The sequence below is a fragment of the Pseudorca crassidens genome, chromosome 21 (assembly GCF_039906515.1).
Source record: "Pseudorca crassidens isolate mPseCra1 chromosome 21, mPseCra1.hap1, whole genome shotgun sequence".
NCBI classification, from domain to species: domain Eukaryota; kingdom Metazoa; phylum Chordata; class Mammalia; order Artiodactyla; family Delphinidae; genus Pseudorca; species Pseudorca crassidens.
Window position 1 is genome coordinate 4,154,829 of NC_090316.1, and position 12,683 is coordinate 4,167,511.

General features: G+C 50.5%; 1 protein-coding gene across 4 annotated transcripts in view; it reads right to left on the reverse strand.

The window, feature by feature from the left end:
- Nucleotides 1-12,683, reverse strand: part of CSGALNACT1 (chondroitin sulfate N-acetylgalactosaminyltransferase 1) — a 321,135-nt gene that overhangs the window by 43,095 nt on the left and 265,357 nt on the right. For 3 of the 4 annotated variants that reach the window (XM_067722138.1, XM_067722140.1, XM_067722139.1), the window contains exons 4-5: nt 6,461-6,599; nt 5,728-5,843 (exon numbers count right to left, since the gene is read on the reverse strand). The exons of the other annotated variant lie outside the window; for it this stretch is intronic. In XM_067722138.1, coding sequence (XP_067578239.1) covers nt 5,728-5,843; nt 6,461-6,599 — 255 coding nt within the window. The remainder of the gene's footprint in view (nt 1-5,727; nt 5,844-6,460; nt 6,600-12,683) is intronic. 4 annotated transcript variants of the gene reach the window in all.

A 12,683-nucleotide genomic window follows, 5' to 3' on the forward strand; every position in this document is an offset into this window, starting at 1 on the left:
AACCCATCCAGTTCGACAAGTCACCAGAGAAGCGTCCTCGTCTCTCTTCTCTTGACTGGCCAGGTTTTCTCCTTCTCGTCCTCCCTTCCTCTGAGCCCCTACTTTGGCTGGGACGCACCCTGGGCCCTGAGTAGCTACAAAGGCGACTCCACAGAAGGCATCCTCCTGGGCTTGCCGGTTTCCAGGCCTCTCCGAGCCCTTCTATTTTCATCCTCACCCCCGCTCTCCTCTCTTCTGTGGGGGCCACAGGTCTGCTGCACAAACGCCTCTGTTCTTCCTGTTCCAGGAGCTGTTCACCCCACACCCCTGGCTCTGCGGCCTCTCTGATCTCCCTCCAGGGCCGCAGAGAGGAGCCTGGGCTGCGAATCTTCCAGGGGGCCTCACCTGCCACCGCCCAGAGGTTCACACGCACAGCCCAACACCGGCGGCTCGGGGACTCGAGGACCTGGGCGCAGGGCTACGAGGATGGGGCAGAGCTCCCTCCTGAAGCCCCCTGGGCTCCCCAGTGCAGGTTGGGGAAGCTGAGAGAAGGTCTGCCGAGCTCCTGCTGGGACGAGGTCCCAGCATCCCCACCGGGACCACTCATGGGAGAAGGGAGGGGCACTTCTCACGAGGCTCGGAGGATGTCTCTGAAAACGTGAAGTGGCTCCCTTCGAAGCCTGTTCACCCTTTCAGGCAACCGGTCCTCGCAGAGGACATGGGCTCTTCCCACCTCTGCTGCCCACCAGAGCAGCTGGGCAGCCACCAGCTCCCAGGGGCCCAGGTGAGGTGGGGCTGAGTCAGGAAGCAGTCGGCTCAGTTAACAGCATCTCTGCTGGACGGAAACACAGCTGTGACCCGGGGCCGGCAAGTACCCCTGCTCTCCACGGCAACCCCCGCGCAAGGCTGCTACAGCTGAACCTGCAGATAGCAGGTATGCGGGCCGGGATGGCTTCTCAGAATTGGAGTCATTTTCTTTCTCAGCACCAGGATCAGAATCATTAACTTTTAAAATCTAAATCCACAGATTTGAAGATGCAGGTATGCACCTGTCTCAAGAGATGGGCGTGCATTTATAAAGAACCAGAGAACACAGCAGTCCTTATTAATAATGATTCCTACGACCATGCCTGCAGGGAGCCGCACCAGCATCCCGGGGGACAGGAGCAGCCTGCCTTCCTGGTTCCCGGACACACCCTCCCCCAACGCCTCCGGGACCACCAGGAGCCAGTGGACCAGGCTGATCTCAGCCACAACTCCAGCTGCTTTGTCGGCATCACCCGCATCCTGTGCCTTGAAACAGCTATTACATCAGCAACTTTTTAGCATATTTCCCCCTACTCTGCCTAATTCAATTCATTATGTCTTATAAACCTGATTCTAGATCCCTTAATCCTATCTATTTTAAATAAGTTACTTAAAGCTCTCTTGCAGCCTGTGTCCACCAGAACCCAGCACCAGCCCTCGTCCACCACACCCACAGGTACGTCCCCCCACCCCAGCCTCCTTGTGACATAAGGACAGCACCTAAACAAAGCCCGCGCCTCCTGGAAACCTTCAGAGGTGGAAACTCGGACAGCCTCCCTCTGAGAGAAAGGGAGCAGAAGCACCGTGGCAGGATCGGGTTTTCAGCCAACGAGCTGCACGCACAATGACAAAGGCAAAGCAGGTTGGCCACGCGAATACCTCCCTAGTAATATTTTATAGGGCAGTATCATTCTTATCCACTATGCAAATTAAAGATCAAAATAAGGACTGGGCTTCCCTGGTGGCGCAGTGGTTGAGAGTCCGCCTGCCGATGCAGGGGACACAGGTTCGTGCCCCGGTCCGGGAAGATGCCACATGCCGCGGAGCGGCTGGGCCCTTGAGCCATGGCCGCTGAGCCTACGCGTCCAGAGCCTGTCCTCCGCAATGGGAGAGGCCACAACAGTGAGAGGCCCGCGTACCGCAAAATAAATAAATAAATAAGGACTCTGGAGCTGGCTTAGAGCTTAGTCTAACGCCTTTTCCCTCTTTCCGCCACTAGGTGCCGACCTTCCTGTGAGTTTGCTGTTTCTGCTCCCTGTGCCGGCAGACCCGTGCTTGACCTGCTCTCCTCCAGGGGTCCAGGCCCCAGGACCAACAACTAGATGGGGACACCTCCAGGAATCCAAGATACAGCTCCTCGGTCTGCTGCAAATGTCTGCTCCTTCAGTAGGTGAGGAGCTTACCAGATGCGGACGTGACCCCCTCCATCCTGCCTTCCACTTAAGGACCTCAGAAATCATGATGCAGAAGGTCCCCGCCCTCACGTCCCCACCCTCACTCAGGACGAGTGGACATGGCTGCGGCCAGTGCTGCACTGCTGAACCCAGAGGTGTCTCCACTTTCATCCCCGCCTTTCCTACCTTCCCGCATGGAGCCCAGGTCCCCCAGCTAGACACCTGCCACCTCTGACACCCCTGCCCCACTTCCAGGGCCTGGTCCATCCTGCACATACCCTGAGGCCCTTAGCTTCCTATAGCATCACTCTACTCCTGCTCTGGCCCAGCTCAGAAGCCCCGCAGCTTCTCACAGCCCAGAGAGCAAAGCACCAATACTACAGCCAAGCCTTCAAACCCTCCCTCATCTGGCTCCCGACTCCTGTCCTAATTGTACGTCCTGCCCCTGCCTCACATGAAACTGGGTTTACGTCGAGCATGTAGCATATACAACTACTCTTCCCCCTGGAAAAATTGGAACCGAAAGTGCAACGCTGGTGGGAATGTTAAATGGTGCAGCTATGGAAAGAGCCTGGCAGTTCCCTCAAAAGTTAAACACAGAATTATGATCTGACCCAGCCATTCCGCTTCTGGGTGTGCACCCAAAAGAGCTGAAAACAGACACTTGAACAGACACTTGTACACACATGTTCACAGCAGCATCATTCACAGCAGCCAAACGTGGCAACAACTCAAACCTCCATGACGAGGTGAATGGATGGACAAAGCGTGGTCTATACATGCAATGGAATGTTACTCAGCCTTAAAAAGGAATGGCATTCAGACACATGCTACAGCACGGATGGACCCGAAAACACGAGCTAAGTGGAGTCAGCTAGACAGAAAAGGACAGAGACTGTATGAACCCCCTCGTACGAGGAGTCTAAAGTGGTCAAATTCACAGACAGGCAGTGGACTGGGGCTCACCAGAGGGTGGGGCAGGGGGAGGGGACTTAGCGTTTAATGGGCACGGAGTTCAGTCCGACATAATGAAAAAGTTCTAGAAATGCGTGGGGATGACAGTTACACACAATGTGAGTGTACTTAATGCCAATGAACTGTACACCTAAAAATGGTTAAAATAGGGAATTCCCTGGTGGTCCAGTGGTTAGGACTCCATGCTCTCACTGCGGAGGGCGCGGGTTCAATCCTTGGTTGAGGAATTAAGATCCCATAAGCTGCGCAGTGTGGCCAAAAGAAAAAAAGCTTAAAGTGGTGAATTTTACGTTATGTGTATTTTACCACAATAACTGCTGTCCTGTGAAAAGGCCTGGCACTTTCTCAAGACACAGGTCCCCACCGGTCCCCCCTCACCCCTTCTAAACAGGACCCTCCTCCCCTGGGAAGATTCCCAGACTTTCTCAATCCTAAGTGATCGCTCGTTCCTCCAGGCACGCGGATCTGAGAGCTTAAACACCTCTGTGTGGAGCTGCTCTCCTGGCCCGTGACACATGTGCCCCCAGACATGGTCTAGTCCAGCCTCTCATTTTACAGACGAGCACACGGAGACTCAGGGAAGCTGTTTCCTCCCTCGAGGTCGTCTTCCATACCCAACACGAACCCCTCAGAGCAAAGGAAGAAGCAGCAGCGTCTGAGAAGTCAGACAAACAGCATAAGGTCTGTGGTAAAAACCACAGTTCATAGCTCCTCCACCCTCGGATAACCCTTACAGGCCCCCTTGGAGATTTTCTCTTTTTTTACCCATAGCTCTAACAGCAGCTAAATAACAATTATCTGAGTTCAGAGTCTACAACACATTAAAAGTAGTAAATTTTGAAAAGGGGGGGGATTTTCATGAAAAAAAAAATTTCCAGAAAAAGGAGAGTATATGCGGAAAGAAAAGGTGTAACAGGCAGAAATGCTGACAGTAGTAAGTAGTGACAGGTCACCTCCTAACAGCAGGGGGAGACAGAATGTTATTATTTTTTTTAATTTAACAGAAATGTCTGGGATCATCTAATATAAAGAAAAAAAAATACTCCACCCATGTAAACTGCCTTTGAAGACATCAGCGTAGGAGCCTAATCTCCTTAGTCTGTTCAGAAAGAGAAACTGGGACATACCTGAGAAAGATTTTATCTCACAATGGCAATTTTCTACTATTGTGGTGCTTCAGTTATCTAGAGAATTCCACTTAGATGAAACGTCTCACTCTCAGGCCACGTGGGATGACAAGACGTCATCACAGTGCCGTCTGTTGTCAGCTCTATTTTCTTAGGGAAAGTAGCAGACATTTGACATTTGCGAAAGACTGCCGTGAATCCCCAAATGCTCAGAGACCACAATGTAAATAATTCTCCCCATAAAGACAGTAAAAAGTAACCACTTTACAGCTTTCCTCCTCTGCCAGGTTACGGGACGCCCACACACCTTGTTTCTCCTGCATCACAGGGCATCAGCTCACAGCCGCTTCTGTACGCGTCCTGACTCAGGTTCATCCCCGTTAACTTTCACTAAACATTTCTTTTGATGAGAAACGGCTGCACCGACTGATGTCCTTGCTGAAACAATTCATGAATCCCCTTTTTTATTCCTATTTATTGCATTTGTTCATGCTGTAGATCCATGCAGACAAACTCAACACTTGCTACTTTTTTAAAAAAAATTATTTTTATTTATTTATTTTTGGCTACGTTGGGTCTTCGTTGCTGTGTGCGGGCTTTAAGTTGTGGCGAGCGGGGGCTACTCTTCATTGCGGTGCGCGGGCTTCTCACTGCGGTGGCTTCTCTTGTTGTGGAGCACGGGCTCCAACACTTAGTTCTTAATCCATCAAGAATTTCTAAGAACCTCACTTACTGAGGGTTGCTCCTTACTTCATCACTGATACTGGCAGTCGACTTCTTTTCAGAGCCATCTTTTCCCCACAAAGCTACAGATCATCTCCATGAAGACAATCATGTACCTGATACTAGGTGGGAAGCGAAGACGTGTTACGATCCCAGCGTAGCAGCGGGCTGGGCTCCTCACCAGGTGTACCACCAGCCACGCACAATTCATAGTCACATGACATGGTTATTTTTATCCTTATTGATTTTCCTTATGGGTATCATTCACCATGGACTGTGTTCTCCATTAGAGATATAAAGAGGGTTGTGATAAAAAAAAATCATTGTGGGAACTTCCCTGGTGGCACAGTGGTTAAGAATCCGCCTGCCAATGCAGGGGACACAAGTTCGAGCCCTGGTCCGGGAAGATCCCACATGCCGGGGAGCAACTAAGACCGTACGCCACAACTACCGAGCCCATGTGCTGCAACTACTGAAGCCCACATGCCTAGAGCCTGTGCTCCGCAACAAGAGAAGCCACTGCAATGAGAAGCCCACACGCCGCAACAAAGAGTAGCCCCCGCTCGCCGCAACTAGAGAAAGCCCACATGCAGCAGTGAAGACACAATGCAGCCAAAAATAAATTAAAGATTAAAAAAGAAAATCACTGTGCTCTCAGAATTCACATTCTAGAGAGAAGGCAGACAGGTAAACCAAAGAGGCACATATAACATAATAAGCACCTGAGAGTCTGCCCACGGTGCAAGGAGCAGAAAGGAGGGCGTCTCCACCTGCTGAGGGTGTGGACACGCTGACAGACGATATTTCACGAGAACTGGAGACTGGGCGTTTGCCAAGACTACAAAATCAGAGAGAACATTCCACGGAAAGATAACAAAGATACTGAACAAACAAAACCAACTTGTTATGTTTGGCAAACTTGCAGCAGTTCAGCCAGGCTGGGGCACAAGAGGCAGGTGCAGGAGGTGAAGCTGGGCAGTGAGGTAAGGGCACAGCACGCTGGCCACCAGGGCCTCCTAGGGAGCAAACCCTCCCCGAGCTCGGGAGAGGCGAAGTGGCGTTAGTGCCATCGCCTGACAGAGGTGTGGATGGAGGACGGGGGTGAGATCAGAGCACTGAGGGAAGAAACCCTGTGACTCAGCAGGAAGCTGAGACAGCGCCAGCGAGAGGAGGGCAAGTGGCAAAGGCTGGAGAGAACCGGTTAGAGGCGAGAGGGCAGGCGAGGGGAGTGAGCTACAGGTGAGGCGAGGCCTATGAGTTAAAAGTCTGAAATGCTGACTTGAGGAGCATGTGTCTGAAGCTCAGCAGACGGGCCCTTTGCAGAGTGAGATGCCCCAGCGTTTCGGGGGCTGCGGAAGGGTAGAGAGTGAGAAGAGGGGCCCCGGAGGCCGGTGCTGCGTAGTCAGCAGGGAGGCTGCCAGGTCAGGCACAGGACGGGGCGGCAGGGAAGCTCACGGTGGGCCAGGGCAGCTCAGCGCCCGCTGCTGCGTCAAGGTCAAGTAAGATGAGGACGGCGCAAGCCCACTGGATGGCAAGCGGCCCAACGGTGGCCCCGGCCATGACGTTCCCGGAAGCGACAGGGTCTGGAGCAAATCTGAAAGAGGATGAGAGGTCGAGGGGCAGGAGTGAGCTAGGTGAGGAAAGCATCTTGTTTCTGTTTCCTGGAAGTTGTCAAGTTCCTTCCTGCGCCAGGACCTTTGCCCTTTCCTCCGCCTCTGCCTGGGATGCCTCCCTAGGCAGGGCACCGCCGGATCCTTCCCCCCCTTGTAGGTCTCAACCCAGATGCACCTCTTCCACGAGGCCGTCTCTCGTCCCCCTCGGTCCCCTCTTCCACGCGCCCTGTTCTAGCGCCGTTGCCGCCCGTTACCTGAGGGTGTTCACCCTCCTCGCCCCTGTGCCCCCCCATAGCTGAGCTCCACGGGAGCCAGAGCTCTGTTTCTGTGGCGCAGAAGGCAGGTGGGGTGGGGAGGTGCTGGGTAAGAAGGGGCGGACCCAGCAGAGTGGCAGCCAGAGGAACTCAGAGGGTTGGAAAGTCCTTCAAGTCCTTCATGAAGGACTTGAAAAGTAGAAAGAACAAGTCCGTCACGCGCTGAGAGGAAGAAGCAAACAGAAACAGATCACGGGGACACACGGATGGAAGGAGGGGTGGGGCCCCGGTGGGGCCCCACCCAGGGAAGGACCAGGGACAGAGAGGGGGAAACCTACCCCCCAGCACAGGGCAGGAGGCCAGCGGGGTGCGGACCACGCAGGGGTGGGACGAGGAACTCAAGGAAGCACGAGGACAAATGTCCAGTTTCTCCTGCAGCAGGAGGAAGGCCAGGCTGAGAACGGGGGTTAGGAGCGACACGGGAGAGACGGGGCGGCACAAGGCAGGGTGAGAGGGGCCCACAGCCGGGCACGAGGGCACAGGGGGCCCCCATGAGCCCCGACAGAGCACGTGCACGAGGGGACTGTCCCCGGCAGCTGGAGGAGCAGAGCAAGGATGGGGAGACAGGACTTGCGGATCCAGGCCGGCTCTGCAGGACACACGTGCAGGGCCAGGGGGTCGGCACCGCGAAGAAAGTGGCCGAGGGGACTCACTGGGGTCCGGCCGAGGGTGCGGGGGAGAGCCGAAGGCAATGCAGGATCGGAGAGGGGGAAATCGGGCCAAGTGAGCATCCGCAGCTCAGGGGCCGAGGTCAGAAGTGACAGCGGAGTCACGGGAAAAGGCTCCTGAGGACGTTTAGGTTTCGTGGAAAAGCGGGCTCCCGGGGAGGCCAGGCTTCCACACTGGCAGGACAGACTGCAACCCCACCCGAGCTCTCACTCTGCGGGGACGGGGTCTCAGGGGATGCACCCTTCTCCTCCCTCTAGGGAACCAACGTGGAAGCCACACAGAGCGACGCTGCCCAACTGAGCAGAGTCTGAGGGGCCTGGAGCGGGGACCAGGGAGGGGGTCTCTAGGCTCCAGAGCAAACCCGGGGACAGGAATTCGGACGCCGTTATCACGCTTCCCACCAGCTGCGGACGGCACGTCCAGGATGTGGGAAAAGCAGCAACTCAAGATACAGCAGCAGCGATGCGCAGGGGTTAAGGGTCAGAGAGCAGGGCATGTGTGACCTCGCCGTTTTTCTGGGGACCGTGAGCTGTGTGTACACGACCACTCGTCCAGCTCACCCCGAAGCAGAGGCCACGCAGCCCAAACAGCTGAGTCTGCTCGTGGCTGCTCAGACCACGTTCACAAATACCACCTCAACTCGAAGGAGGCTTCCAGAGGGTCCACCCTTTACCACGTCCTTTTACAGACGGGAGAATGGAGGCCTTTCCAGAAGGTAAGTGAGTAACTTGTTCCACATTACGAATGACATGCTGCTCACAGGGTGACGGGCAGGACGGCTGTGAATCCAAGAGCCTGTGATGCCCAAGCTCTTAAAGGTCGATCAACCTCACCTTCAAAAGGATGTTTACAAGTCTTCTTTCTTTTCTGTTCTTCCTTTCTTTTTGAGCTTGACTTTTGAGAACAGAAAAACATCAATAAAGATACTTCAGAAAGACAATAACTGTCCAAAGTATATCAGAAAAGTCCGTCTCGAGACTCACTTTTGAAGATTGAGATAACGTATTATGGATTGATTCATTGGCACCACTTTCCTCATCTTTAAGAAACGGGATCAATAAAAATACAGCCCTATTTCTTTATACGGATGTTGTGAAGATTAAATAAATTAACACATGTAAACATGCCTGGTACCCAGGAAGCACTCGGTGATGTCAGCAGTGGTAATAACGATAATGATGTCATTACTATTATTATCAATACTATGACATCATGTCCCTTTGCCCCATTCGTCGTTGACTGCATCACTGCTGTCAGTCAGATGGGTCCGGGCTTGGGCAAGCCCTCCTCTTGCTGTGCTATATATCAATACAATGGCATCAAATATGCTTGGAAGCTGGATCCAATAACTCATTCTTTTAAGTCACTGTGGACCCAGAGACCAGGATTCTTCATTTTTTTTAATTTAATTTTTTTAATTTTATTTTTTTATTGGAGTATAGTTGATTTACAACATTGTTATAGTTTTGGGTGTACAGCTAAGTGATTCAGTTATACATACATATATATCTATATATATATATAGATAGATAGATAGATATACACACACACACATACATATATTCTTTTTCAGATTTTTTTCCATTATAGGTTATTATAAAATATTGAGTATAGTTCCCTGTGCTATACAGTAGGTCCTTGTTGGTTATCTATTTTACATATAGTAGTGTGTATATGTTAATCCCAAGCTCCTAATTTATCCCTCCCCTCCTTTCCAACCTTTGGTAACTATAAGTTTGTTTTCTGTGTCTGTGGGTCTATTTCTGTTTTGTAAATAAGTTCATTTGTATCATTTTTTAGATTCCACATATAAGTGATATCATATGATATTTGTCTTTTTCTCTGACTTAACTTAGTATGCTAATCTCTAGGTCCATCCATGTTGCTGTAAATGGCATTATTTCATTCTTTTTTATGGCTGAGTAATATTCCATTGTATATATGTACCACATCTTCTTTATCTATTCATCTGTCAATGGACACTTAGGTTGCTTCCATGTCCTGCTGCAATGAACACTGTGGTACATGACTCTTTTTGAATTATGGTTTCCTCAGGGTATATGCCCAGTAGTGGCATATACTACCATATGACGTATGGTAGTTCTATTTTTAGTTTTTTAAGGAACCTTCATACTATTTTTCCATAGTGGCTGCACCAATTTACATTCCCACCAACAGTGTAGGAGGGTTCCCTTTTCTCCACACCTTCTCCAGCATTTATTATCTGTAGACTTTTTGATGATGGCCATTCTGACTGGTGTGAGGTGATACCTCATTGTAGATTTGATTTGCATTTCTCTAATCATTAGCAATGTTGAGCTCTTTTCATGTGCCTTTTGGCCATCTGTATGAGACCAGGATTCTTGATATTCTGGTAAAAGGCCTGGTGATATACAAGCTAGCATATATAAAATCTGAGTCAAGGCACATTCTTAGCAATATCGCAACAGAATTTTTTTACCCGTTGCTTGAGAAACCCATTTCTAATGTATAATATCAACTGGAATTTTCAAATCACTGACCTGTAGTTATCAGATACCACAATGCTTTATCTGACTACACCCCTACACAGAGGTGGTTAGCACCACCCTGCACCGCAGCATGCCTACACCCCTTCCATCATCAACACGATTAGAGCAGCCTCCTTCCCGCTGTGGACACGTCCAGGCCTCAAGCTGTCCTGACAGTCGCTGTGCTTGACAGCACCTAAGCCAGAGACCCTGGTATAACCCTGGCTTCACACTCACTTCACAACACTTTAAACAAGATACTTCACGAGACCAAGCTCTTACTTCCTGGTCTTAAAAATCGAATCACAGGGTAAGGTCAAAGCATCCATGTCGACTGCTTTGTGCCTCAAGGAATATCCTAAGTTGGACCTCCTGTAAGCATTTATTTTATTTGGCTAACTTATCCAATTAGTCAGTGGTAAGAATTCACTTTAGCTTTACAGATAGGCTGTAACACGGAACCACTGGCTATCTGGGCGAAAGCATGCATGTTTCTGTGGAACTGCCACAAGACAGATCAACCACACCAAGCGGAAGAGTAAAAGAATCAGAAGGCCTGGCACACAGGTCACCATTTTCCACCACAACAGACACTGGTCCACCTGCATTTGTCCTTGCTGGCAGGAACTGGTTAGCCTTAGAAAAGGCAGATTCTTGGGCCCCCCCCACCAGACCTATTAAATTGGGGAACCACTGGTTTACCCCCAAACTGGTACCAACATTAGACAGTAAACACCAGAAGTAGCCATTGCAATAAATAATAATGCTCTGAATCAATGGAGCTTTGTTGGGAGGGGGCCGTGATCAGAGGCCCACGGAGCAGGCCTCAGAGCACGGCTTGGCCTGCGACCCCTGCTGCTTCCAGGGTCACAGAAAGGGAGAGGAACTGAGGCCACAACAGCCTGGAAAACTAACACGGAAAGAAAGCACTTTTCAGACCCCAATCCCCCCTTTTTTTTTTTTTTCTATTTGAACATCTCCTTCATAACATGAGAGAGTTTGGAGCTATGGCCCAAATTTTAGCAGTATTTTAAATGAAATGTGAATAATGAATCATTTCTTGCAAACACTGGGGCCACAAGGGCAGAAGGAAAGGCAAGAGGCTAGTGAGTGATGGGTTATGCTTCTGTGAACCATCAACCCAGTCGCTCCTTCACTCCACGGTCCCTTGATACGCACCTTCCATCACGGTAACGGACTAGAGCCATGAAGATGAATAAGACCCAGGCCTGCCTGGAGAGCACTGTGGTCGGGGGTGGGGGGTGGCGGTGAGAAGCCCCTGGCTCTGTCCAGGAGATGTGGGGACTGAGTAATGGAGAGGAGGTGGACGTGTCCATGCAGAAAGCTTCGGACAGTCCTAAGGCTGGGAGAGGGTCCAGGTGGGTCCCCAGATGAACACACAGGTTATTGGTTTTGCTTGGATCCTGGTTTGTGGATTTTCTTTTACTTTTTGACAATCATTCTAGCTAAAATATAACAATCTCGATCCTAAACTGTAAAAAAGTATGTCCTAATCACCATAACAGGTTGTGAAGAAAACCCCGTTGAGATTAGCTTTCTTTTAGAAGAATGAATCCTATGCCCCACTTTCTTCCCCATCCTTAGAAACAGACATGGACACACGCCTCAGCTTGATCACCAGGGAAGCGCACACTGTGAAGAAGTGAACATGCTTCTCCTCTGGGGTGAACAGCACACTAATGGAACACCAACCACTGGGAGCTGTGAAGTCTGTCACCCAATAGGAACCTCCCATTTAGTAAAACAATCTGCTCAGAACGCCGAGCTATGTGTCCATCACCCCGTGGGGTGGCACGTCATAAAGGGACACCTTAGATGAAAGAGCCAGGGACGTTCTTACACAGACACTGCCCCCAGGAGAAAAAGACACTGAATTTAATTCCAGTCAGCGATTAACTTGCTCTGTGACTTTGGACAAAGTCAATTCTCAAAGCTTCAGTTTCTCCAACTGCACAGGACACACAACAAACAGCACATGACTCACTGCGTCCGTGAAATCACAATAGACCCAGCGAAACACATCTTAGGGTTATGAACCTCTAGAGAATTCCTACAGCAACCTTACTCACATAGCCTGAAACTGACCTACTAGTCAAGCATAAAGTAATTCCACAGCATATCAAAACAAGGTGGTCTGTTAGGCTATGCAGTTTTCAAATGATAGTTAATATAAATTTTTTTTTAACTTAGAGAATGTAAAAGAACAGATACCACTTAACCTATCTAGGTGGCAGTACTCCATAAATATTTTTTCTCAAGTATGTCATGACCCCCAAATTATCTGACAAGGTTCCCATCAAGGGAGGGCCCATGCCCTCGAATCTGAGTGGGCTTGTGGCTACTTTGTCCAAGAGAGGACCGTGGAGTGATGCAGCTGCTACTTGTTTTCTGGAACATTTTCTCCCACAGCCCAGACCACCACGTAAGAGGTCAACTACCCCAGGGTCGCCTAGCTCCAGGGACTGTCCTGGTGCTCACGCCACCACAGTGCAGCTGCCAGATTTGCAAGGGAAGGTACGTTTGGGTGATTGTCTCCCAAGGGTTGAGTCAC